Genomic DNA, 27,573 nt, shown 5'->3' on the forward strand with positions numbered 1-27,573 from the left:
TGAAACATCCAGAAATGGTACACCAGAGAAGAGACTGAACTATCTGAAGAAAACCCAGTACCCAGCCACCACTGGAGGGCACTGATAAAGGCAACTCTGGAGCCCACGCCCTATGGAGCTAAGGCAGCAGGACATCAAGGCTCTGGAAGTTAGTGGGGAAATCTAGCCCAGAAGCCTCCTTTGCAGAGGAATACAGGGCAGCGGACTCCTCTCAGTGGAAACAGTCCGTTTCTTTTTTCTTTTTTTTCCGGAGCTGGGGACCGAACCCAGGGCGTTGCGCTCGATAGGCAAGCGCTCTACCGCTGAGCTAAATCCCCAACCCCCGACGAGACGTTTCCATCTGTAAAATTTTCTCTCTGAGGTCAGAAACCAAAAAGACCTCACCTAGACCGGTTTGTTTGTTTTAGGAGACACAGCTGCTGGAGTTAGAAGCACAAAGACTGTTTAAGCCAGTGCAGTGCTGTGCTCTTCGCAAAAGCTCGCCTCGGCAAAAACTTACCTCTGTCCCGTGGGAAATCAAAGCTGAGGAAACCCACTCTTTAGAAACGTTCATGATTCTGACCGATGCTTAAAAGAGGCTGCCATGTTCTGCCACGAGGAGCCTTGTAAATTCTGGAATGATTTTATTCATTGTGGTTATGGACTAAAAAGCTCTGGGTGTCATTTCGATGAAGCCCGAGATGCACCTTGGGAGAGTTACACGATCAGTAATTGTCTTGTGCCTGTGTTTGCCCCCCACCACTCGGGGAGCTTCCTTTCCGTATCTACAGAGGAGGTGCTTACAGAACTTACAGAAATAAGCTTGAGGCTTCGTGCTAGGACTGAGAAGGCAGAGTAGACGAGAACTCATATTTCCTCTTCTGTCTTCTGGGTAAAGTGGCCACTGTTGAGACAAGTTGCCTTGTTATATAGGATGCAGAGAAAACGCTAAGGGAGGTGCTGGGGCCTCTTAATGCTAACAAAAGAAAAATGTGACCCAGAAGCTGCAAAACCAGGACCCTTCCATCCGGGATGAGATTTCCCAACAATGCAGAAGTGACTGGGGTGATGTAAAATTCCTAGCAAAATCTAGGAAAGACAAGTTTAACTGGGCATTTCAAGAACCGGCCTAGGCTTGGCATGTCTTCCAAGGAGCTTAGTGAAGCTCTCACAGAGGTCCCAGGTAGAGCCAGCCTCTTCAAGTCCTAAAGCGATACTGACTCCATCCTGTCTTGGCAACAAGCAATTTTTTTTTCTTTTCAAATACAGGATTCTCAGCCCTGGTGATCAAATATCTTTTCATCTGCTCAACACAAGTATCGTCTGGAAAGCGGAGGACATGTCACCTTCAAACATTGAAGACTTTTTTACCTAAAATGCCACTGTCTCAGCGCCTGACTTCTCTGGTTCATCAAGAGCCTGGCATTTCCGGCCAACTAGGTTTTTTGCCCTCAGAGCGCCGCCTTCCTTCAGCTGAGTCGGTCACTGTGGTACTGAATCACTCAGCCCACTGCTCTGTGGAGCCGAGACACCCCCCACCCCCACCCCCAATTCCCAAAACTCAGGTTCTGCCTTGGTAGGGTGTTCACCCTAACAGACCAATAGGAAACTCACATTGGCTTGTTCTGCTTTATAAAATATAGACCCACGGATGACCAGAGGCAAGGGAAGTGCTAGAGGGACAATGTAAGAGACTTTCCCGAGAGCTCTTCCCTCTGCTTTGGGTCACATGGGTTCTCCTCAGCCTCCTCCAGCTTTGCCCAACCCCAGCTCTGTCTTCTTCCTGTTCTGTCCAAAGCAGCTGCAAGACTTCCAAGGGATGGTTTCTGCACTGTATAGTCCAGAGCGGATTGCTGAGTGGACAGTTGCTCCTCATCTGACAGAGAAATGTCTCTCCATTGGCCTCATCCTTTGACCCTACAACCTAGAACGTGCCCTTCTTGGGGATGCTACTAGATTAGAGAGAAGACAGCCTGCAAATAGCCAGTCGGTGGATGCCAAAGCCTTGGGGAGCGGCAGCAGGGAGGGTTGCCTGCCGTGTACACATTGAGTCATATGGCATTCATTCAATTCATTCATTCATGCATTCATTCATTCAGCAAATGCTGATCAGAGGCCAGGCACATACCGAGTACTGTCCTAGGTACGAAACCTCACCCTTCGAGGTGGAAAACCATGCATAATTGTGTGCTTATGTAATGCCTGTGTCTGTGTTTCTATCTCTAGCTGCACGCATTCTAGACCCTGACCAGTGTATGGAAAAAGGCAGGTGAGGAGGTGTGAATTGCTCTTTGTACGCAGGTGAGGTCAGGTGAAATATAAGGCTAGAATCTGATTGGGCAATGGAAAACGGGCTGAAAGTTTTATTTTTTATTTTTTTTATTTTTTATTTTTGGTTTTTTTTTTTTTTTTTTTTTTTTTTTTGGAGCTGGGGACCGAACCCAGGGCCTTGCGCTTCCTAGGCAAGCGCTCTACCACTGAGCTAAATCCCCAACCCGGGCTGAAAGTTTTAGAGAGGGGTCAGAGAGATGGGAAGACAAATGGAGAAGAGACAGAAGATGAAGAAGACAAACCAGACCCACGTGGCCTAAAGAACCACAGGTAGCTATGGATATCATAGAACAATAGAGTAACATAGGGTATGTTTGTCCCATCCAGAGTAGCTTGTATTTATATCAAGCGAGTTTTGAATTCTTTGTGTGGGCATTTTGGGGGTTGAAGATTTACTATTATAAATCTGGCTGATAGGCTGGAGAGATGGCTCAGCGGTTAAGAGCACTGACTGCTCTTCCAGAGGTCCTGAGTTCAAATCCCAGCAACCACATGGTGGCTCACAACCATCTGTAATGGGATCTGATGCCCTCTTCTGGTGTGTCTGAAGAGACAGTGTATTCATATACATAAAATAAAATCTTTAAAAAAAATCTGACTGATAAATTATAAGCCTCTGGAGTTTTCGTTTTATGGGGCTAGGGGTTTAGAGCCAGCAGTGGCCAGTCTCAGCAGGCTAGCCACGGGATGGATGTCTTGGGAGTGTGGAGCAGTTCAGTGTCAAGTCAACCGGGGGAACCTGGGAAGACACCAGCTTGTAGCTCCCAATGGGGGAGGGGCAATGAGACCCTGTTGCCAGCTCGAAGCTGGCATGAACGTGGATTGTTTTTTAATTATACACTACAAGGAGGGACATGAGGTAGAAAAGTCATAGGTGGGCAGAGGATATACTTTATAAAGTGTGTAGTACTTCTATTTTTTTTCTTTTTTTCTTTTTTTTTTTGGAGCTGGAGACCGAACCCAGGGCCTTGTGCTTGCTAGGCAAGCGCTCTACCACTGAGCTAAATCCCCAACCCCGTAGTACTTCTATTTTAGAAATGAGAATTGCTGTCTCTAATGTGCCTATAAGAGATGCCTATGTGGGGCAGTGAGATGGATCAGTCAGTAAAGGTGCTTGCCACCAAGCCTGGAGACTTGAGTTCAATGAGAGACTCACATAGTGGAGGGAGAAACTTGTAAAAATTGCCATCTGCTTTCCACACACACGACACGTGGCATGCCCTTCAACTACTGCTGGCACTCGGGAGCCTGCACAGTGTGCCAGAGTGCTGCCGGAGGCTCAAGGTGGTGGCCACACCTTCCTGGGGAAGGACGGGGCCTGAGCATCCCACAAGATACTTCAGCCCTAGAACCGGCAGGCAAAAGGCTCATAAGAAGCCAGTGGAAGACAGATTGCAGGAGGATGGATGAGTCCATCTGTCTGAGTCCATCTTTCTGATGGGCTCACTGGGTACCTTCAGAAGCCTCAGTTCTAGCTCTGCTGGGGTTCTGATTCCCTCTATTTTCACAAACTGTCCAACTCTACTGCAGCTTTGGGGGCCCTATTCTCCCCTCCTCAGAGGTCTGTCTCTTAACACCCCATTTCCCTCTCCTGGTGAGCCCTAACACCCCCCTTCTCCCTTGCAGCTGCATGCCTATCTTTGTCCTTGTCTCACACACACACACACACACACACACACACACACCACTTCCTTGAACATTAGTTACATTAGTTCTGAATTCAGTGTCATTTCAACATAACCTCCTGGCCTTTCCACAGCCACTGGGAAAATCCATCTGAAGTTCGTCTCTCTGATCTTTTTTTTTTTTTTTTTTTTTTTTTTAAGATTTATCCATTTATTATATGTAAGTACACTGTAGCTGTCTTCAGATGCACCAGAAGAGGGCGTTGGATCTCTTTACAGATGGTTGTGACCACCATGTGGTTGCTGGGAATTGAACTCAGGACCTCTGGAAGAGCAGTCGGTGCTCTTAACCCCTGAGCCATCTCTCCAGCCCCTCGTCTCTCTGATCTTAACCCTACCCCAGCTAGCCCTTTGCTCAGACCTAGACCTGAGCTCCACACCTACTGGCATTGCCATCTAGTTCCTGCTCTGCCCTCGGTTCCCTGCCTCCTCTCCTACCTCTGCTGCTGCTTTCCATTGTCCTGAATCTGGTTCCTCCCATCTGCCTCCCACCCACAGACTTCCATCCTCACCCCCCTGCCTTGGTGAATCTCCATCTTGAAGCCTTTATCCAGTTTCCTTCTCTCAAAACTCAGGCTGAGCTGCACCTGCTCCATTGAGCGCAGCATGACTTAGCTGGCAGAATGTCAGGACAACTGAGATATCCACATTTGCCATCACGGGTCCCACCAGGCCCCGTTTATTTCTCAGATAGGAATGGTGTAGTTTTAAATAAAAAAGTGAACATAAAAGATCTATCTTCAGATCTGATAATGGGAGACATCTTCCTTGATTTTATTTTTTTCTGCCACTGATGGGGTTGATTAAAACATCCGAAACACGTTCTTTTTTTTAAATGTTAAAATGTTTTTTTCTTTTTAGATATATTTATTTTATGTATATGAGTACAGTGTTGCTCTCTTCAGACACACCAGAAGAGGGCATCAGACCCCATTACAGATGGTCGTGAGCCAACATGTGGTTGCTGAGAATTGAACTCAGGACCTCTGGAAGAGCAGTCAGTGAGTGCTCTTAATCTGCTAAACCATCTCTCAATCCCCATGACTATGGTACCCTGAAAGACACCCTGGTTCCCACTGAGGAAAGGCTTGAAATCCCGGTGACCCTGAAAGGGACGGTAGGCAGGCGTTTTGCCTGACTCCCAGGAGAACAGGCCCTGTCACTAGCCGCGGCCCTTCATAGATTTGTGGCCATCAGTCAAGTAAGGGCAACGTCCCAAGCCCCTTCACATGTAGAGGACATGACCACAGATCACATAGACTCAAGACAGACCTCCATTATAATGAGGCACATAGAGGTCTGAAGGCTTAGCCAACAAGCTTTCCTTCTCAGACACTCGTCCTGGCAAAAGGTATTGAATCTCAGGGCCACCCTGAGAAGCGGGGCACGATTTTATTCATCCACTTTCTGCCCTGACAATAAACGCCTTAAAACCAAACTTTTAAAAGATATATTTATGTTATGTATGTGAGCACACTGTAGCTGTCTTCAGGCACACCAGAAGAGGGCATCAGATCCCATTACAGATGGTTGTGAGCCACCATGTGGTTGCTGGGGATTGAACTCAGGACCTCTGGAAGAGCTGGTTTACAGGTTCAGTTCAGCCCATTATCATCATAGCAGGAAGGATGGCAGTGTGCAGACAGACGTGGTATTGGAGGAGCCAAGAGTTCTACATCCTGAGACTATCCTCTACAGGCTCCTCTGAAGGAGGCTGCTCTCTTCTGTCCTGGGCAGAGCCTGAGCAGCAGGGGTGCTCAAAGCCTGTCAGGGAAGCCATTTGCCTGTTTCTCTGAGCAGAAAGATAAAAAACAAACAAACAAATCTCTACCTGCCAGGCAGACTCAAGGAGGGGCTGGTATAGGTGTCACCCAAACAATGGAGCTCTGCGAGTCTTGGGGTCAAGTGGTGGTCACCGTGGGGAAAGTGAGTGTTCAGAAAAGGTAAAAGTGCAGCGAGAATTCCTTGGGAGTAACAGACATAGGGAAACACAGATAAGAGAGCTCAGGAAAAGAGAAAGTCAAAAAGAAAAAGGAAAAAAGAAAAAGGAAAGGAAATGTTTCATAGTCGCATGCTCTTGTTATTTCAAAGGTCAGAATTTTAACATTGATCATTGGAGTTCTGGTAAGCTAATGGAACACTGGCAGTTTCCAATTCAATCACAAGCTTGAGAATTCAACTTCCCTTGGGTTGTTGTCTTAGTCAGGGTCTTACTGCTGTGAACAGACACCATGACCAATGCAAGTCTCATAAAGGACAGCATTTAATTGGGGCTGGCTTACAGGTTCAGAGGTTCAGTCCATTATCATCAAGCCGGGAGCACGGCAGCATCCAGGCAGGCATGGTGCTGGAGGAGCAAGGTCTACATCTTCACCCGAAGGAAGCCAGGAACAGACTGAGCATCCCCAGGAAGCTAGGAGGAGGGTCTCCAAGCCCACCCCCACAGTGACACGCTTCCTCTAACAAGGCCACACCTTCTAACAGTGCCACTCCCTGGGCCAAGAATATGCAAACCATCACGGTTGTCTTCTGAATATTAACTTAAAGATGCTTCTGATCATATTAAAGACATCTCTGTTCAATCTGTGCATCTAACCCTCTGGATTGGAAAGAAAATGTGTTCTGTGTCTTCTAACCCAAACCTATAGATTTAACCAGGTCTCAAAGCCATGAGTCTACTCCTGTTGTCTCATAGACACCTGTTAACTATATTCCTAAAATATGGATTTCAATACAGTGGTAACTACTAATATTCATCCTTATATAAACTAAAGTTCACATAAGCTTCAGGGAATCACGAGTCCTAAGACCCACCAGTCACAGATCAAATGGACTCCAGATAAGTGCACCTGCCTGTTCTTTTTTTTTTTTTTTTTTTTTTTCTGGAGCTGGGGACCGAACCCAGGGCCTTGCACATGCTAGGCAAGCGCTCTATCACTGAGCTAAATCCCCAACCCCCACCTGCCTGTTCTTGAAAATGAGGTTTTTCCTCTTGGTCTTGGGGTTTCTTACTGTCCCCAATTGCTAGACAATTTTAATGTCTGTTCCTAGTCTGTATTTTTCTCAGCAGATTTTCACCTGGCTGACAGACTCTATCCACAGATCAACTGTGGAGCTGCTGAACTCTGGACTTGCTGACAGTTGATGTTAACCAGTCCAGCCTATGTGATTGCTTCCTGTCTTTCATCTGGATCAGCTAATCAGATGCTTTGGATAAATGCCCCATTGCCCAGCCTTTGACTAGCTTTTCAGTCTTGCTGGGTCCCTTTGCAATGTCCTAACGTCAGCAAGAAGCAGGTACAGAAGAGAGATAGGACATCCATTGTCCTACTCTACAGGCTGAAGTGCTAGGTCAAAAAAGGAACCACCTCCGGGCAAACTCTGAAAACAACCCCACGTCCTTCGTCAGGTTTTGTAATGGCTTTTCTATCCTTGGCTCATGAATTGATGATTGGGCAAGTGAATGTTTCTATGTCTAGAGATCTGTTTAATGTAACCTGTGACAATTGCACTGTTAGTAATTTTATAGGTCCAGATTCAATGTAACTTGCTATGACTATAATTCGACTAATTGTGTATCTGACATTGTACAAGGAATTCTGTTATGGTAACTCATCCACCTTTGTTTGCTACACTTCCTGTTAATGTTGCAGAACTTTGGTATTCAGATAGAGGCCTGTGCGTTTTGGATAAGATTCAAAAAGTTTTGAGTAGAACTAAGAGACCGATTGGATTGATCATTGCTGAGATTCTGCTATAGTATCTATTGCAGTCACTGCTGCTACTGTCACAGTTGTGTTGTCTCAATCTGTTCACATTGCTCAATATGTTAATGATTTGTCTAAGAGATGCTAAACCCCTGCAAATCAATGTTGCAAAAGCTACCTCCGAATGGTTAGAGCGGTTAAGAGGGAGCTTGCCTTCCTTGTCTTCAGTTACTCATTTGACTTTTTCAATACTTGCCTTGGGCACACTCTTATGGTTATAGGGCTATGCCTGTTACCACTTATGGTTGTGTGCCCCCATTCCTTTTTAAACATCCATACAGATCTCCATCATCTATGCCTCAAAACTGTAACCTAATGGGTTACATTCCCCTAGTGCAGAAGCTGATAATCAAAGATGGGTAAGTGTCTCTCAGAGGGGGATCAACTGGAGACAGGGCATGAATGTTAGAATTCATGTACCCATGACTGGTAATGTCCATGCTTCTTGAGGGGACACCTAAGACAGGCACAGTCTTTCTGCACGAATAGCTGAGACAGCTTTGTCTTGTATAAAATAAAAAAAGGGGAAGATGTCGTGAAATGTTTGCCTCTTTCTCTGAAGCAGAGAGAGAGAGAGAGAGAGACCAGCCAGGCAGAGTCAAGGTAGGCCAGGGTCTCTTGGCAGATTTTCTGACCTGCTGAAGCATGGAATGATAAGAGGAGGTGCACTTGAGGCTCAAGAATAGGAGCTGAAGATTCTTTTATTTTTAATTAATTAATTTATTTTATGTATGTGAGTACACCATTGATGTCTTCAGACACACCAGAATGGGGCATCAGATCCCATTATAGATGGTTGTGAGCCACCATGTGGTTGCTGGAAATTGAACTCAGGACCTCTGGAAGAGCAGTCAGTGCTCTTTTTTTTTTTTTTTCTTTCTTTTCTTTTTTTCGGAGCTGGGGACCGAACCCAGGGCCTTGCGCTTGCTAGGCAAGCGCTCTACCACTGAGCTAAATCCCTAACCCCACAGTCAGTGCTCTTAACCGCTGAGCCATCTCTCTAGCCCTCGGAACTGAAGATTCTATTGACCTTGGTGGAAGGAACAGGGAGGCTTTTGGAGGACAGATGCCTTATGTGTATATTTCAGCAATTGTTTCTCTTAGCTTGTGGCATTGCTTTCCACGGTGCTGTGAAGTATTAAGAAGGTTAAGAAAAACAAACTCGAGGCTGACATGGTACTGACCTGCAGCTCTCCCAAATCTAATTCTTCACTTTGCATCTTTTTTCTACCTTTCCTATAATCACCCTCGCTCTCCCCTCAGAGAGTGTTCGACTCCTGCAGGTGGGCTCTGGCAAAAGCCCATACCTACAGTGACACATTTCCTCCAATAAGGTCACACCTATTGTTACAAGGACACATCTCCTAATAGTGTAACTCCTTGTGGGCCAGGCATTCAAACCCACAAGTCTATGGGGGTCAATCCTATTCAAACCACAATATCTAGTCATCCTGCTAGCGATACCAATGAGTGCAGCCATTTTTTTTTTTATTTTAGATTTATTTATTATATATAAGTACACTGTAGCTGTCTTCAGATACACCAGAAGAGGGCATCAGATCTCTTTACAGATGGTTGTGAGCCACCATGTGGTTGCTGGGAATTGAACTCATGACCTCTGGAAGAGCAGTCGGGTGCTCTTAACCGCTGAGCCATCTCTCCAGCCCAAGTGCAGCCATTTTGATGACCTTGGCCTTGCTCTCCTCTCCCCTCCTCCACATGAGGACTCCAATGTTACCTAATCAGACACTTACAGGGACATAGAAACCCTACCTCTCAAGACTACCCTGTTCAAAGGAAAGCCTTGTGTAAATGAATTACTCATAATACAAATGTAGACAGTGAATTAAACCATCCAAGCTGGGGGTTGGGGATTTAGCTCAGTGGTAGAGCGCTTGCATAGGAAGCGCAAGGCCCTGGGTTCGGTCCCCAGCTCCGAAAAAAAGAAAAAAAAAAAAAAAACAAAAATAAAACCAAAACTGCACCTCAACAGCTGAACAGTTAAATGATCTTTTACTTTCCGTGCCCCATTCCATGATACTTGTATATTGTTATTGATCTGGCTCTTCTGACTCCTACTTCACAGCTCCAATTCTCCTTTCCTTTTGGCTGATCTGAATCTCCCTCTCTCCCTCCTTCCTCTGGTTGCAGATGTCCTGCTCTTTATTCTGCACAACCATTGGGTGATCAGGATTTATTGACAAGGCAGAGAATAAATGGTAAAAATTGTTTATACAAACTTGAGACAGGAGGTTCTAAACCTAAGTTTTACAGTGCTGCATCTGGGTTGAAATAAGATACGAGGGCAGAGAAATCAGCATTTGGATAGCACAAGGATAAACTTTACATAGTGCACAAAAACCTTATCCCTACAGCCTTTCTTTCCTCTGTCCTGCTCATAGCACCAGCCACAAGCCCACATCCAAACCCATTCCTGACACGATCTCACCAAGGCTTCCCAAGGCAAAGCCAGATTTGCTGGTGGGTTCCTGGTAGTCTCTGGCTACATGTTGTTAATGAATTGTAAGAAGTTCTCAGCAGGGCACAGTGGCCCATGGATGTAATTCCAGGTCATTTGGAAACTTGGGCAGGAGGATCACAGTTTCAAGGCCTAGGTAACTTAGCAAGGCCCCGTCTTAAATATTAAGAAATGCCTGAAAAAAAAAAATCCATGGTAGAGTATCTGCCTAGAATGCACTTGGCTTCAATTCCTACCGACCACTAACAGGAAAAAAGGTGTCCCCACTTCTGTGGACAGTTCTTTTTTTTTTTTTTTCCCGGAGCTGGGGACCGAACCCAGGGCCTTTCGCTTCCTAGGTAAGCGCTCTGCCACTGAGCTAAATCCCCAGCCCCATGTGGACAGTTCTTAGTCCAGCACACTGCCCAAAACTGCTTAGCTGTCATTTGACTGTGGCTGTCTGACACCTATTTCTAGCTTGTGACCCCCAAGCTGATCTAAGAACAGGGCACACACCTCTCTGCAAACTTGTCACTCTCCAGCTCAGTGTGTGGCAACCGTGTCCTTCAGTACATTTGGCCAGGACCTTTAGAGGTAAGTACCCTCTATTCTTCTCTCTCTAGAACCCACAGCCCCCATTTTTGCAAGTTTGAACAGCTCTGCTATCCCAGTACACCTTGACTCTGGTTAACTCTTACCCACTACACTGCTACCCCCTCAGATCCAAGCCTTCCCAGGAGAATGGTATCGATCACCTCCATATACACCTACCACCCCATGGGGGCTGCCTGAGTATTTCAGTGAGGTCTTACTTGGCCAACTAATCTCCCATCCTTCCTTTCGTTTTTCCCATCTCCCTTTCTCCAGGGAGGCTGGTCCATTCAGGCCCTGGATCTAGTTCCTGGCTCACAGTCCCTCTTGGGTGTCGATTCCTTTCTCAGTTGTAAAGATGTCTCTGCACTTAAGAGAGTAGAGTAAGGTTCGTGATTCACCAAAGAATGACACCCTGACTCAAAGAGTACGTAAACGCAAAGAGTGTTTTATTCTGCAGAAGTTCAACGTGCTGGGATCTCCCCATTACCACGATAGAGAGACAACCAAGTGAGCTTGCAAGTCAGATTTAAAGCAGGTTAGGGAATTCCAGGGTAGGTGACCTTTATCTTAGTCCATCTGCAGGGACATTCCATTATGGAGGAGGGGGACTGGGAGCTGGAAACTGTTACTGGGGAGGTCTGGAAACTTGCTGACCCATTGTCCTTACTTCAGGCCAGGTGGCTGGGCAACTTCTGATGGCAGGGCAGTTTCTGACTAGCTGCCTGAAGCCTGGATTTTTTTCTAGTAACTGACTTGCCTGGACTTACCCAGTTCATAGGCCTAGTCTCCTAGACTGCCAATTTGAAGCCTGTCATGGAGTCAGCCTGTCTCATCAGTAGTGTGTGACATTCTCTGGGGAGATGTGAACGAAGCTCACTTTCATCCCAGAAAAAGCATTGACGACATACTGAAGAAATGATTCCACTCAGGCCTAGTGTATGTTTATTGGGGTTACTTACAGGGGCAAGGAAGTTACTTATAAGAACATGATACATGGCCAAAAAGCCCAGCTTCATGGTACCTGCGTTCTTGGAGCTCTCTGAAATAACTCACAGGCAGCTGTGCTAACTGGGAGAGTCTCCTCGGCTGAATAGTGGTTACTGCTCACATAAGGTTGGGGGAAGGGCCTTATGACTCCTATAGGTTTCCGAAGTTTTTAGTTCCTAAGCTTTGTAAATTTTATTTACTTCTTGTGCCTCCCCCCCCCCCGGAGCTGAGGACCGAACCCAGGGCCTTGCGCTTGCTAGGCAAGCGCTCTACCACTGAGCTAAATCCCCAACCCCCTTTTTTTCTTACATTTACTTATGTGTATGAATATTTTTCCCACGTGCATGTAAGTATGTATGGCTCGGGTGTGCCTGTTGGTTCCCGTGGAACTGAGGTTACAGATAGCTGTGAGCCACCATTAGGTGCTGAGAATCAAACCTGGGCCCTCTCCCAATCTACAGAATGAGACGACCCTGCCTCAAAACAGAAACAGTGAGATGCTTTTAGATAATGCATATTATGAAATATATAATATGGTGAGAGAGTTCCTGGCTGGCCCGTGCATGCCAAAGTGTCCCCTTGAGAAATTACATCATGAAACAGATCTGGTATAGGGGAATTTATTTGGGGGAAGGGAGGGGAGTGAGGGCTGAAGAAGGGGTAGAAGCAGATGAATAGGTGCAGAGCCATGAGGGCGGAGAAAGCAGGGGACAGAGAAGGATAGAACGGGGGGGGGGGGGGAGAGGGGAGACGGCTGGGAACACATGGGAACAGAAAGAGAGCTGGAGTGGTGGGGCAGTCTTTTTTTTTTTTTTTTTTTTTTTTTTTTAACCACACCTTAAGAACCTGGATGCAGGATAAGCCATTGCTAGGTCCCTGGGAGGAGCCTAGTGGAATCCACCGTAAGCCAGTAAGTTAAGCAGAAAGTCGAAAGGCCCCTTTCCTCAAGGATCTTTCCAAGAACCTTCTTGTGGTGGATGTGGTCAATTCCTTGTCTGGAAGACCGCGAAGAAGAACCACAGAGAGACACCAATATTCCGCTCAGAGGCCAGGCAGCGCTTTACAGCCTTGAAGAGAAAAAAAAGCAGTCCAAATTCCGTACTCCGGAGCGCTAGGGCGGGGCATGCAAATGACGCTCTACGGAACTCTGGGAGCTGAAAAATAAAAGCGCACCCAAAAGTTCTCGGCCTCATTGGAGCCCTCAGGCTTGCCCTGGTGTACAAATGGTCAGTGGAGAGGGGAGAAGAGGAGGATCAGTGTCGAGCGCGAGTTTGTGGGTGCGCGAACGTTGGTGACCCTGAGTTTAAGGTGTGCGCGCTGGTGAGTGTCGCGGGCGCGTGTGGCCGGCTAGGCATCGCTTCTCGGCCTTTTGGCTAAGATCAAGTGTAGTATCTGTTCTTATCAGTTTAATATCTGATACGTCCTCTATCCGAGGACAATATATTAAATGGATTTTTGGAACTAGGAGTTGGAATAGGAGCTTGCTCCGTCCACTCCACGCATCGACCTGGTATTGCAGTACCTCCAGGAACGGTGCACCCCCTCGGGGGAATAATAAACTGTTGAAAGTTAGAAGCTTGTCTTAATTTACGGTTTTATGCTAACTCTCCAAACAGGTCAGGTTACTTACAACAAACTGTGTTCCTTTTACTTTGGAGATTCATGGGATAACTTACAAGTAAGAGGAGTTGAGGGCCCAGTCTTCGTAAGTGATATAGGTAGCTTCTAAGTTTATTCCAAATGTGTGAGCGACAGTTTTGAAGCCATGCCACAGTCACAAGAACGCTCTGAGTGTGTGCAGATTTACGTACTTATTTTCGTGAAGCTTTGTCGCTGTCACGGGATCGCTCTGAGCTTGTGCAGATTTAATTTGTCCGGTAGAAAAATGTAAAAACCGGGGTTGGGGATTTAGTTCAGTGGTAGAGCGCTTGCCTAGGAAGCGCAAGGCCCTGGGTTCGGTCCCCAGCTCCGAAAAAAAAGAACAAAAAAAAAAAAAAAAAGAAAGAAAGAAAGAAAAAAGAAAAAGAAGAAAAATGTAAAAACCTGCTTTATGGGAAGTCGTGGTGGTTTGGCTCCGCCCTTTACTTGCTTGGTCCTGCCCCCTGTTCCCAGGATTTAAATTTCGCGGTAGTTGCTTGCGCAGGCGCAGTGATTTTACCATGGCGGAGTTAATCTCTTTCGTAGTTCCCACCCAGAGCGACAAAGTTTTGTTGGTGTGGGAGTTGAGCGCTGGTCCCCCAGCCGAGGCCTTAAGTGTGAGGGTCCTCGCGGAGGGAGAGGGGGCAGGGATAACCGGGGCACAGGAGCCGCGGGCCCCTGTGGAGGGAGGGGCACAGAGGACCGGGAGCCTGCGGGGCACCCTTAGCCACCGGCGCTTGTCTGGTCCTAAGAGTAAGCCCTGCGTTGAAGGGAGGAGTGCTCCCAGTGGAGAAGGGCGGTATTTGGGTTTGACGTGGGGCAGGGGGATCAGCGCTCACTCGTGGGCCTCCCACAGCATTCTCTGTTCACAGTGTTCTCCCAGTTTGGCCTTCTGTATTCAGTCCGAGTCTTCCCGAATGCTGCAGTGGCCGGTCCTGGTTTCTACGCCATCGTCAAGTTTTACTCCTCGAGGGACGCACAGAGAGCCCAAAAGGCATGCGACGGAAAGCCCCTTTTTCAGACATCACCAGTGAAGGTGTGTGCAAATGCAGGGTTCAGAATAAAGTTCCAGGTTCTGCAGTGAGTTAAGCTAGAGTTTATGTGACTCCCTGGTTCTGGCCCTAGGCACTTCTAGGTGAAGAAACTCCAACTGGGGTGGTTAGGTGATAAAAGATTCATCATGAGAATAACTGTGGCCAAACCCAAGTGTTCCAATGAAATCCCAAGTCATATTTGACTTTACATTTTGAGAAATATTCATAGGCGTTTTCTATTTTATTTGGATTTAAAATGTGTGCGTTTGACAAACTGCCAGTTTTAACATAAAATGGATGCCTTATTGTCATCATTATAAAACTGAACTTCCTTCAGGCCCCAGAGGTGGAGAAAGCACCTTTTAATACATTGTAGCCTTCATTCCATATTAACATCAAACCCCGGGGCCTCAGGACATCATCTCACTGTTTCTCAATTCCACCACCTGCCCTTTCCATTTCTGATTGACTGCTTTTGGTTCTTTTTTTTTTTTTTTTTTTTTTTCCGGAGCTGGGGACCGAACCCAGGGCCTTGCGCTTCCTAGGCAAGCGCTCTACCACTGAGCTAAATCCCCAACCCGATTGACTGCTTTTGATATGATATGCCTACTTGCTGCCGACCTCTGCTTATTCTTGGCCTTACTGCCTTTCTCCTCCATCGAACTTTGATTGAATCTGAGAACTCCCTCAGTAGTGACCCCAAGTGTACATCTCTACTTCCATACAGGATTCAAGACCTTTTTCCTCTTTTCTTTTTAAAGATTTGTTTATTATATAAAATTTGTACACTGTAGCTGTCTTCTGACACACCGGAAGAAGGCATCAGATCTCATTACAGATGGTTGTGAGCCACCATGTGGTTGCTGGGATTTGAACTCAAGACCTCTGGAAGAGCAGCCAGTTCTCTTAACCACTGAGCCATCTATCTCCCCAGCCTGACCTTGAACTTCTGATCTTCCTGCTTCCACCTGACTGCTGGGACAACAGTTCCCACACCCTGCTTACCCTGTCTTGGGATTGAATTTAAATTTTCATGCATGCTACTCAAGTCCTTTACCAATTGTTCTGCTTCTTTTTTTCTCTGTCTGGACTGCAGGTTCGTCTTGGCACCAGACATAAGGCACTGCAACATCAGGCTTTTGCCTTGAATAGCTCACGGTGCCAGGAACTGGCAAATTACTACTTTGGCTTCAATGGATGGTCAAAAAGGATCGTCAAGGTAAACCTTTCACATTTTTGACTAACCACACTCTCCCTTGCACAATATAATCCTAGACTTCAGGGAGGATTGAACAGGGCTGTCAGGAAGACACGTCAGGGGCCAGCTGTGGTGTGGATAAGATGTGTTAGACCTGCTCCAGCCTTGAGAGTTAGGAATACTCATCCCAGTTCACTGGTGGATGGAGTCCGTTGTTTCTCCAGTGTTTGTGTGTTTACTAAGGCATGAGTGCCTGAAGTAGCATTCCTTTACAAATCTGACTTGCTTTCGAAGCTATTGGATGCTCCGGCTCTTAGCAGGTGTTTGGGGTTAGTTTTTTCTTTCTCCATTGAAATTCTCAGGCAGGCTGGGGCTGGCCAGGGCTGGGTAGTGGAGAGCTTGGTTCTCACAGATAAGGTAATCCTAGGACTTGACTCCAACCCCTCCCAGCTGCAGGAGCTCTCTGGATTGGAGGATGCAGCTCTCGCTGTGCCCATGCAGAAGCAGAACCCCCAGTTCTTCTGTGCTGTAGAGGTGGTGCTGCCGGCCTACGGGTGCACGAGTCCTGGAGTTGGCATCTCTGAGGAGCCTCTGCCTCAGCTGGAGGAAGGTCTGTCCTTGGCTCAGGGAGGGCATCAGGAGTGGATATGTCACCTGTCTATCGGTCCTTCTGTCTTTTCTTCCTTCTCTTCACTCGTCAGCTAATAGCCTGGCCTTTCCGTGACTAAGCTACTGAAGTCTTAGGCAGAATTGCTATGTCTTGTAATAGAGCCTTTCACCTTAAGCGTACGCCTGACAAACTCTTTACATTCATAACAGAACTGCTCTCCTGCCCAGAGGCTTAGGGAAGGCCGGAAATCCTGTGTCTCTAGTGTTTGGTCAAGGACTTGATTATCTCAGCAAAACCCTACGCTAGGACGGGAGAAATGGCTCAGTATGTAAGCCCGTACGTACTTTGGTTATGAAGCACCTGAATTCCATCCAGCACTCAGTTCAGGCGGCTGAAACACCTGTCTGCAAATGCAGTTGGCACTGACGCCTCCCATGTGTGCACTGAGGAGCAGACACACAGACTCCTCATTTATCGTTATCTAAACAGTGCCATAAACTTTTGTATAGGCAGACGCTCAATCCTTTGTCTGCTAATGGAATGCCTTGAGCAGATGGGAGGGCCATTGGGAAAAGGTATTCCAGTTCATGTTGAGGTTATTTTTTCCCTAGACTCCATGGTCCTTAGCAGGGGGAGTCCAAGTCTGAGGCAAGGGTGTCAGTGGCAGGGTGGAGTAGGCTCCGGAGGCTGCTGAATTGATAATGCCATTGTGGGTTCAACACCAGACCCTGTTCCCCGTCCAGCCGTGTTCCATCACTAACCTTGCTCGGTATGATTCTAGCCTCGAGCCACGGCAGGTCGTCCGCAGGGGGCAATAGCTTCTGCCTGTCAATTTGAAATTGGCAGTCAGATGAGACTTGTACCCGTTGTTCCTCCCTCGAATCCCATGGTTACTATAGCAGGAACTTAGACCCTATAAAAATAATGGGTCCGGTTATGCTGGACCTTCAGCAGGGCCTTGCAGCCAGCTCCTGGTGCCCTGCATTCTGTTAGCTTCTCAACTGTCTACGGATGACCCACAAGCGTGCTTCCTTCTAAAACAGAGGTCAGTTATTATCCCTGTAAATATTTACTTACCTTTTAAAAGATTTATTTATTTCACGTTTGTGAGTACTCTGCAGTTCTCTTCAGACACACCAGAAGAGGGCACCAGATCCCATTACAGATGGTTGTGAGCCACCATGTGGTTGCTGGAATTTGAACTCAGGACCTCAGGAAGAGCAGCCAGTGCTCTTAACCACTGAGCCATCTCTCCAGCCCCTTTACTTATTTTTTTTTTTAACTTTTATTGGTTCTCTATAAATTTCACATCATAAACCCTAATTCCACCCTCCTCATACCTGTCCTCCACCCTTGCAATCTCTCCTCCAACAGAGGGAAAAAACACCTCATAGTGGAAGCTGTAGGGTGTCACAGTGTGTCCCACCGTACACCCTTTAGTCTACTCTTCTTTGCTTGCAAATGCTCATTGCAACGAGTCATTGGTCTGGTTTGAGGCCCCTGGCTTCTGCTATACCATCAGTGCTGAACCTCACTGGGACTCCTCTCGGACACCCTGTTATGCAGTGTCATGGAGATTGTGCAGCTTTGGATCTGTAAAACAGGCCCCTTCAAGTGCTCCAGCAGTTGATAGATGAGGTAGCTATTGAAATGAGCCAATTCAAAGCCTCGGATTTGGGCCTGAGAGGTATCTGAGTTGGTCAGCCCGACAGCTCTTCTGCACCCACATCACTGGTGTGGCCAGCAAGGGGCAGAGTCAGCCAGCTCTGCTCTCCTGCCCTTGGTGCTGGTTCATCCTCACCCGTGCCAGCCACTGGGGTCAGCTCTACTGTGCTGCCAAGCCAAGGTACGGGGGCCCCGCTCTTCTGAGCAAGAGGAGCGGGTGAGGGGCTGGGTCAGCTCTTCCACCATCATGACCCCAGGCCAGCTCTCCCACATGACATGGGTAGCAAGGGGTGAGGGTGGGAGAAAGCATCTCTCCTTTGCCCACACAGACAGGTTGAGGGGCCAGCTCTCCTATGCTCACACCTTCAGAGCCAGCTCCCTCACAAGCCCATCAGAAGGGTCAGCTCTAACATGCTGCCCGGGTGAGGTGTGGGACCTTATAGTTACTAGTTTTTATTTTGTGTGTATGGTATATTTGTGTTTAGGATATGTAAGAGTGTGTGTGTGTGTGTGTGTGTGTGTGTGTGTGTGTGCGCGCGTGCCAGGCAAGAAGCCAGAAGAGGGTATTGGGTATCTCCCTCTATTACTGTTTATTCACTTCAGGGTCTCTCCCTGAAGCTGAACCTTGCCTCCTTCTGGCCAACTAGAAGATAACAGCCCCACAGTCTCAACCTGACTCTCGGCTGGGGCTGCTGACAGGGATGCTCACGCTGTTGTGCAGGCACTGTATTCCAACGCTTCCACAGCAGACCCTGAGCCCCTCCTCAGCCCCCAGTCAGGTATCTGCAATCTCTCTGTTTGATTGGACCAGGGCAGCCATCGTTTCTTACGAAGAGGAAGACAGCGCAGAAGCTCGCCTTCCAGGCGGCTTTATCAGACGCCTTCCAGAAGCTGACCATCGTGGTTCTAGGTGAGTGTTCCTGAGTGTCCTTTGCGCTTGGGTCTCAGTGAGCAGAAAGTTATTTTAAAATATTAATTGTGGGGCTGGAGAGATGGCTCAGCAGTTAAGAGCACTGACTGCTCTTCCAGAGGTCCTGAGTTCAATTCCCAGCAACCACATGGTGGCTCCCAACCATCTGTAATGAGATCTGATGCCCTCTTCTGGTGTGCACGAAGATAGACATTCATATATATTAAATAAACAAGTAAATATTTTAAAAATATTAATTGTGCCAGCCGGTGGTAGTGCATGACTTTAAGCTTAGCACTGGGGAAGCAGAGGCAGGAGGATCACTGAGATCAGTTCCAGCCAGGTATTCAGAGTGAGTTCCAGGATAGCCAGGGCTACACAAAGACACCCTATCTTAAAGAAAAAGAAAGAGAAGGGGGCGGGGAGGAAAAGAAAGAAAGGAAGGAAGGAAGGAAGGAAGACTGTTTTCCTCTTGCTTCTAATCTGGTGCTCATTCCTGGTTTGAATTCACTTTTCCTACCGCTGACACCTTGGTCTTCAGCCATTTGAACATTTTTTGAAATATCCAATTTCTTGTTATCACCTTAATCCTGCCTCTAAGATACCAAAATTGTCTGAACTAAACATATTTGCTGTTTCATACTTTTCTTTGAGGCCGGGCCCTGTAGCTTACTATGTAGACCAGGCCAGCCTCAAACTCACAGAGACGCTCCTGCCTGTGTCTCCTGGGTGCACCACCATGTCTGACCCTGCTCATGTACTCTCTAATAACTGCATTGTGGGCTGTGACGTTTCTCGAACTGTCTCTTCTTTAGGTTTTAGAAATAGCGGTCTTTGGGTGTGACCGTCAGATATAGGAAATCTGAGAATGTGAACAACTCTGAGTTTCTCCTCTTTCTCTCAGAAAGTGGCCGGATCGCGGTGGAGTACAGACCCACAGAAGAGGATCTCGATGCCAGAAGTGAAGAAGAACTGCAGAATTTAATCCAGGTACGTGGTGACCAATGCCTAGGTTTCCGTAACTGAGATAGCCTAGACCAAAGCAGCCAGCAGGATCTGGAAGACTGCACTGTGTAGCATTCTTAAGGAACTTCAGATTTGGGTTGGTGAGATGCCTCAGTGGTTTAAGAGCACTGGCTACTCTTCCCGAGGTCCTGAGTTCAATTCCCAGCAACCACATGGTGACTCACAACCATCTATCAGGACCTCATGCCCTCCTCTGGCATGTGTGTGTACTTGCAGCAGACCATTCATACATTAAATAACATTAAAAAGAAAAAGAAAAAAAGGAAATACAGACTTGGAAGTGTTTTGAAGTACAGACCATTTGGGGAGCTTTTCCTGAACTCCTGGCCCTGGCCTCTGTCCCCTTGTTTGGAGTTTGGAGAGAGCTGAAGTTCTGAGAGTGTGGATATGACTATGGCCTCGAGATGGGTGGGAGGTTCCTGAAGCCTTACTGAAGGCTGCCTGCACAGAGATCTTTCTAGAACTTCCTCAAAGGATCCTGAGAGTACAAGGAACTGGGCAGTAGTTCTCTGATGTCCTAGGATCAGAGAAGCTATCTCTTTCTGATACAACAGTGTATTATCTAAACCCTGCATTCTCCCTTCTCTCCAGAAGGCAATTTTGCCAAAGACCTTCCTATAAATCAGTTATATGAAAGGTTTTCTTTTTAAAAAAAACAAACATTGGGGTTGGGGATTTAGCTCAGTGGTAGAGCGCTTGCCTAGGAAGCGCAAGGCCCTGGGTTCGGTCCCCAGCTCCGGAAAAAAAAACAAAAAACAAAAAACAAACATTTATTTATTTTATGTATGTGAGTACACTGTTCCTGTAATCAGACATACTAGAAGTTGGGGATTTAGCTCAGTGGTAGAGCGCTTGCCTAGCAAGCGCAAGGCCCTGGGTTTGGTCCCCAGCTCCGAAAAAAAGAAAAAAAAAAGAAAAAGAAAAGAAACAGACATACTAGAAGAGGGCATCGGATCCCCACTACAGATGGTTGTGAGCCACCATGTGGTTGTTGGGAATTGAACTCAGGACCTCTGGAAGAGCAGCCAGTGCTCTTAACCCCTGAGCCATCTCTCCAGCCCATGAAAGGCTTTAATCAGAGAATAAGTTGCCAAAGCCATTTCAAGAAAACAGTCACTATTGAAAAGGTGGGGCCAAGATACGTACTGTGTCATAGGAATGTCACTTGGGGATTTTTTGATTACTTAACACACCCCAGAGGTTTGAATTGGTTTAGTTTGGAAAGATAAGAGTGGTCACCATCTCAAAAAGTAAAGTTCATCCCCAGAAAAGCAGTGTTTTAGTTCAGCCTAAACAGAGGTCCTGGGTAAATGTTTCTGGGCTTCTTGCCTGAAGGAATTCAGCTGAGATACATTGTAAACAGAAGCTTGTTCAGCAGGGTAGCACCACTCCAGAGAGGTTAGAGCAGGCTGCATTACAGTGAGGCTAGTAGGCCTTGGGCTGTGTTGTCCACTTTTCTTTTGTCTAGCACCCCTCTGTGTACGTGCATGCGTGTGTGCATGTGTGTGCATATGTATGTATATGTTGAACATGTGGAGTCATTTTTCCCTGTAGCTTTTTTACTTGTATTCCTCTGGCTGCACCTGCCGGTCTTGTGTGGGAAGCTCCTTTACCCACTGACACTGATGGCCGGCCATATTCTATGGATTTTTGACAGGTTTTGTGAATCTTTGTGAGGTGGGCAGTAGAGCCATGCTAGTAAGGTTTTCTACTAATTATGGCCGATAGCATCTCAATTTCAGGATATTTTTGTTTGTTTGCTTGTTTTTGTTTGTTATGTATTTTTTCTGAGACAGAGTCTCACTATGTAGCTATGACTGTCCTGGAATTCACTATGCAGACCACGTTAGCCTCAAACTCACAGAGATCCCTCTGCCTCTGCTCCTGGTGCTGGGGTAAAAAGCGTGTGCTACTGTGCCCAACCGTGTTGTGTTTTTCGAGGCAGGGTCTTAAGTAGCCTAGGCTGGCCTTGAACTTTGGTTCCCATGCTCTCCCCTTCAGAAGCGGCTTACAGCTATGTACTGCCAAACAGGGTTTAGTGCCTCATGCACACTGGGTGGTAGTTGGGATGAGAACGGCCCCCACAGGCTATATTTACCAGCTTAGTCCCCTAACCCGTATGGAGAAAGAGTGTTACTTGGGCTGGACTTGGAGCTACAAAAGCCTACAGCAGGCCCAGTGTCTCATTCTGCCTGCCTGTGAGTGCATCAGGGGTAGCCCTTGGTTACTTCTCTAGTGCCAAGCCTGCCTTGTGTGCCACCGAGATCCCTGTCATGATGATGAATTAGCTCTCTAAAACTGTAAGCAGGCCATGGTTAAAGGCCTATTTTTCTAAGAGCTATCATGGTGTCTCTTCACAGCAGTAGAACAGTGACTAAGAAACTAGGCACACACACTACCTAGTATTTTCCATACTTTCAAGAAGTCCCGTGTCTGGAGAGATGGCTCAGCGGTTAAGAGCACTAACTGCTCTTCCAGAGGTCCTGAGTTCAATTCCCAGCAACCACATGTTGGCTCACAACCATCTGTAAAGAGATCCAATGCCCTCTTCTGGTGTGTCTGAAGACAGCTACAGTGTACTTATATATAATAATAAATGAATAAATCTAAAAAAAAAAAAAAAAAAAGAAGTCCTGCTTTTGCCCTGTGTGGTGGAACTGAATACCTTCAGTTTCAATACTCGGGAGGCAGAGGCAGGAGGATCTCTGTGAGTTTGAGGCCAGTCTAGTCTACAGAACGAGTCCCAAACCAGCCAGGACTACATAGTGAGACTCTGTCTCTGAAACAAGTCCAGCTTGGGGCTGGAGAGATGGCTCAGTGGTTAAGAGCATTGGCTGCTTTTCCAGAGGACTCGGGTTCAATTCCCAGCACCCAACTGGCTGCTCACTCCCATTTGTAACTCCAGTTCCAGGGCTGCCTACGCCCTCACACAGACATACATACAGGCAAACACCAGTGGACATAAGGTAAGTTATATGTAATTAAAAACAGATACAAGTCCAGCTCTCTGAATATGAGAGGAAGCAAGTCAGCTGTAGATTCACGAGGGGACTATTCGATTAAGTCCCATTTTCTTTTTTCTTTAAAGATTTATTTATTTATTATATATAAGTACACTGTATCTGTCTTCAGATACACCAGAAGAAGGCATCGGATCTCTTTACAGATGGTTGCAAGCCACCATGTGGTTGCTGGGAATTGAACTCATGACCTCTGGAAGAGCAGTCGGGTGCTCTTAACCACTGAGCCATCTCTCCAGCCCCATTTTCTTTTTTCTTTTTGGTTCTTTTTTTTTTTTTTTTTTTTTTTTTTGGGGGGGGGTTTTTTTTTTTTTTTCTCGGAGCTGGGGACCGAACCCAGGGCCTTGCGCTTCCTAGGCAAGCGCTCTACCACTGAGCTAAATCCCCAACCCCCATTTTCAAATCACCACCATGTGTCCAGTCATGTCAGGACACTAGGATGTGTGCACAGGAGTGGAGATGTTCTAGGAAGCCAGAGGCATCTGATCCATTGAAGCTAGAGTTACAGGTGGGTCCTGGGAACTGAACTCAGATCCTCTGGAAGGACAGACAGTACCTGCTCCTGACTGCTGAGCCATCCGTACAGCCCCAAGATGAAGGAAGGCTTTTTTTTTTCCTGCAAATCACAATACAGATTATAAAATCGGTTCTGAAGGAGGTCAGCTAGTTAGCTTCTCCGTGCCAGTGTGTGAGCAGAATCTCTTGTGAGGCGGTCGCTGTGCTTGTGAGTGAAGGTGGGGTGCAGGTGTTTCCCCAGTTCACAGCTGCGACTGAGGAAACTCCATACCTGATGGCGAGGGGCTAGCGGGACAGCGACACTGGAGCAACCACAGCCTGTGTTGCCATCCTGAATGGCCTTAACCTTGCAGGTGGGCTGCTTTCCCTCCAGTCAGTCCAGCCAAAGGGAAGAAGAATGTCTCTCGGACTTCAGCCTGGAGGAGGAAGACCTGAAGCTGTGTGGACTGCACTAGCCGCTCTGACTGTGCCGGGACCTGCCATTTGACTCTGACAGATGTTATCCATTTCCAGTCAGTGGGTTGCTGGCATCCCTGAAGACCCAAGTGTGAGGCCTGGATCTTGCTAGGCTGTGTAGGAGGACGCCTTGGGAGAGGTCTAATGGAGGCTTGAGCCCTGTCACTTCGGGGGGAAAAAGTTCCCCATACAGAAAGGAGCTCTGTCCCACATAATAAAGGCTGCCTAACAAAGGTGTCTTATAGTGTGTGGTCTGGGTCCCTGACTTCAGGGAGCTTCAGGAAGGTTTACAGTCTACTAGTGGGACTGTGTCTTGAAGGTCCAGCCTAATCCACTTTGTCCTGTGAGCCCCAAGGAGAAGGTGGATTTCCCTAAGGAGAAATAGCACCTGGCTGTGTTTTATGTTATTCAGTATGTGTGTGCGCACGCACACATATACATACATACACACACATGTACACGTGTCAATCAGAGTTGGTTTTTGACTTTGACTGCCCCACTCTTTTGAGTATCTAGGGTCCACTCCTCTCTCCTAGGTGTTCGCCCCGTCTAAAGAGTTCATGACAGTTTGCTTTTAATCCTGGATACCAGTTCCTCTGGGGAGCTGCACCCTGAATCGGGTCAGTTGGCTGTTCCACCTCAGAATGTGTCCCATAACTGACTCAGCTCCTGAGGGTCCCAAAGGTGGTTCCAGTGCTGGAGGGCCATCAAAATATGGCGCTGCCCTCCTCTTCTCCACTCCAAGGATCCAACTGTTGGTCTAGATCGACTAAGATAACCAGCCATGTAAAACACTTGCCCCCCCTCTAGGTAGCTAACCAGAGTTCAGGAGAAGCTAAGGTTGTTGTGTCGTCTGGTATCCGAAGGATCTAGCTTAGCACTGATAACTGCTGAGGTCGAACTCTAAACCAGTGGACTCAAGGTGAGTATCAACAGTGCTGCTTGTGGCCTGGAGAGCTGGCTTAGTGGTTAAGAGCACTCGTTCTTTCAGAGGACCCGTGTTCGATTCTCAGCACCCACATGGAGGCTCCCCACTTCCATGCATGGTGGCAAACAGACATACATGCAGGCAAAGCACTTACATCCATAAAATAAAATAAATCTTAAAAAAAACCCAAACAACAAAAATCAGCACTGCTGTTCAAAAATGTGTTTTATGTGTGAGGATGTCCATGGAGCCGGAAGTCGGCATCAGGGGCCTGAGCCAGATTTACAAACAGTTGTGAGCCAGCTGACCTAAGGGGACCCCAACTCTGGTTGTCTAACATGGCAGCAAGTGCTTCTAACTGCTGAGCTTGCTTTCCAGACCCAACCCCCCCCCCCCGTCCCCCCAGCTCTCTTCCCCGCAAACACACGTTTTTTCCTTTTTTTTTTTTCTTTTTTCTTTTTTTTTTTTTTTTTTTTTCCGGAGCTGGGGATCGAACCCCAGGGCCTTGCACTTGCTAGGCAAGTGCTCTACCGCTGAGCTAAATCCCCAACCCAAACACACATGTTTTAGGAAACCATTCTCTTGTAGCCTTCTTCCCGACAAGCTCTGTTGTTTATGCAAGGTCATAGGTCCTAAGGACAACTGCTGTTTCTGATTCCTTAAACAAAAGCTTGTTTTTCCTCAGGATGACCTCCTCAGGATGACCTCCTCCAGGCACCGCAGTCAGAATGTAACTTTGTGTTCTTTGTCTTTATAAACCCCTGCCGGCTGTGGGTGGAGTCACATTTCGGAGACCTGGCACCAATTTACGAATAAAAACCTCTCTGTTGGGCTGGAGAGATGGCTCAGTGGTTAAGAGCACTGACTGCTCTTCCAGAGGTCCTGAGTTCGATTCCCAGTAACCCACATGGTGGCTCACAACCATCTGTAATGGGATCTGATGCCCTCTTGTGGTGTGTCTGAAGACGGCTACAGTGTACTCACAGACATAAAATAAAATCTTAAAAAAAAAAAAAAAAAAAAAAACCTCTCTGTTAAATTTTACTCATGGTCAGACTGGTGAATCTCTGAACTAGACCCATAACAGCCAAAGCTGGTCTCAAATTCATTCTTTCTTTCCGTTTTAGAAATAGAAACAAAGGTGGTTATTATAAGGGTAAAAGCTCTGGAGACTAGGGAAAGAGCCTGGCTTCAAGCTCACCAGATCTAGGCTGCCTCCTCTGGAAGGTTTGCAGGACCACTCTGATTGGGTCTCACCCACTAGACGTCCCTGGTCCCCACGAGACCCCTCTATCGCCTGCTGACACACTCTCCACTAGAAATGGTTGATTTTACTGGCTTGCTCCCGATGGCTTGTTCAGACTGCTTTCTTTTTTTTTTTTTTCCCCCTCCGGAGCTGGGGACCGAACCCAGGACCTTGCGCAAAGTGCTCTACCACTGAGTTAAATCCCCAACCCCTGAGATAGCTTTTTCTTTAAAGACTTTTATTTCATGTTGCTACACTGTAGCTGTTTTGAGACCCACCAGAAGAGAACTTCAGATCCCGTTACAGATGGTTGTGAGCCACCATGTGGTTGCTGGGAATTGAACTCAGGTTCTTTGGAAGAGCAGTCAGTGCTCTTAACCACTGAGCCATCTCTCCAGCCCGAGAGAGGGCTTTTCCTTTGGGTAGCCCTGGCTGTCTTGGAATAAGCTCTGTAGACCAGTCTGGCCTTAAACTCAAGAGACATCCTCTTGCTTCTTCTTCCTGAATGTTGAAATGAAAGGCATGTGCCATCAGGGCCCTACCTAAATCATGGTAATTTTAAAATGCATTGATGAGTATAGCAGAGAGGCAGATAGATTGAGATAGGAGGTTCTGTTTAATGGGCCAAGATACATCTGCTGACAATTTTAGCTCTTGGGTTGATGGAAGCTTGTGTTCTTCTAAGACGTTTTTATTTATTCTCGCGCTCAAAGTGTTAGTTCAGATACCGCGTGAGGCACAAGATGGCTGCCTCCAGAAGGCTAAAACTCGCCCAAGATAAAGTCATTACCCTCTGAACCTACAAAATTCCCACCTCTCCACAGTACTGAAATATTCAGTGTTTATAAGACTGTAGACAGACTCCATCCGGCGGTTATGTTCACAGCCAGACACAGCTTCTTTTTGGGAATTTTCATTCACAAGATCCCATCTTGGACTTTTCACAAAACAGGTAAATGCTTTATAACTTCTCTAAAAGTTTAAATTAAGGCTGGGGAGATGGCTCACTGGTTAAGAGCACTGTCTGCCTTTCCAGAGAACACTGGTTCAATTCCCAACATCCACATGGCAGCTCACAACTGTCTGTAACTCCAGTTCTAGGGGACCTGACACCCTCATACACAAACACACACACACACACACACACACACACACACACACACACACACACACACACACACACACCAGTGCACCTAAGAATTTTCTTTTAATTAAAAAAAAAAGTTTAGGGGCTGGGGATTTAGCTCAGTGGTAGAGCGCTTACCTAGGAAGCGCAAGGCCCTGGGTTCGGTCCCCAGCTCCGAAAAAAACCAAAAAAAAAAAAAAAAAAAAAAAAAGTTTAGGGGCTGGAGAGATGGCTCAGCGGATAAGAGCACCCGACTACTCTTCCAGAGGTCCTGAGTTCAATTCCCAGCAACCACATGGTGGCTTGCAACCATCTGTAAAGAGATCCAATGCCCTCTTCTGGTGTGTCTGAAGACAGCTACAGTGTACTTATATATAATAAATGAATAAATCTTTTTAA

At 47.0% G+C, this 27,573-nt stretch overlaps 1 protein-coding gene and 1 non-coding gene across 5 annotated transcripts in view; both read left to right on the forward strand.

Moving 5' to 3' along the window:
* Positions 1–24,115, forward strand: part of Rdm1 (RAD52 motif containing 1) — a 33,186-nt gene extending 9,071 nt beyond the window's left edge. For 2 of the 4 annotated variants that reach the window (XM_087570797.1, XM_087570798.1), the window contains exons 3-8: positions 14,296–14,475; positions 15,570–15,692; positions 16,122–16,281; positions 18,758–18,856; positions 19,761–19,846; positions 23,772–24,107. In XM_087570797.1, the coding sequence (XP_087426923.1) occupies positions 14,296–14,475; positions 15,570–15,692; positions 16,122–16,281; positions 18,758–18,856; positions 19,761–19,846; positions 23,772–23,873 (750 nt within the window). In that variant the 3' untranslated portion in view covers positions 23,874–24,107. 4 annotated transcript variants of the gene reach the window in all.
* On the forward strand, positions 13,155–13,345 carry LOC120095477 (U2 spliceosomal RNA). The gene has a single exon (XR_015632432.1). It is a non-coding gene; the product is annotated as a U2 spliceosomal RNA (small nuclear RNA).
* Positions 24,116–27,573: the final 3,458 nt, after the last annotated feature.

Source organism: Rattus norvegicus, chromosome 10 (genome assembly GCF_021556685.1).
Source record: "Rattus norvegicus strain SHRSP/BbbUtx chromosome 10, alternate assembly SHRSP_T2T, whole genome shotgun sequence".
NCBI classification, from domain to species: domain Eukaryota; kingdom Metazoa; phylum Chordata; class Mammalia; order Rodentia; family Muridae; genus Rattus; species Rattus norvegicus.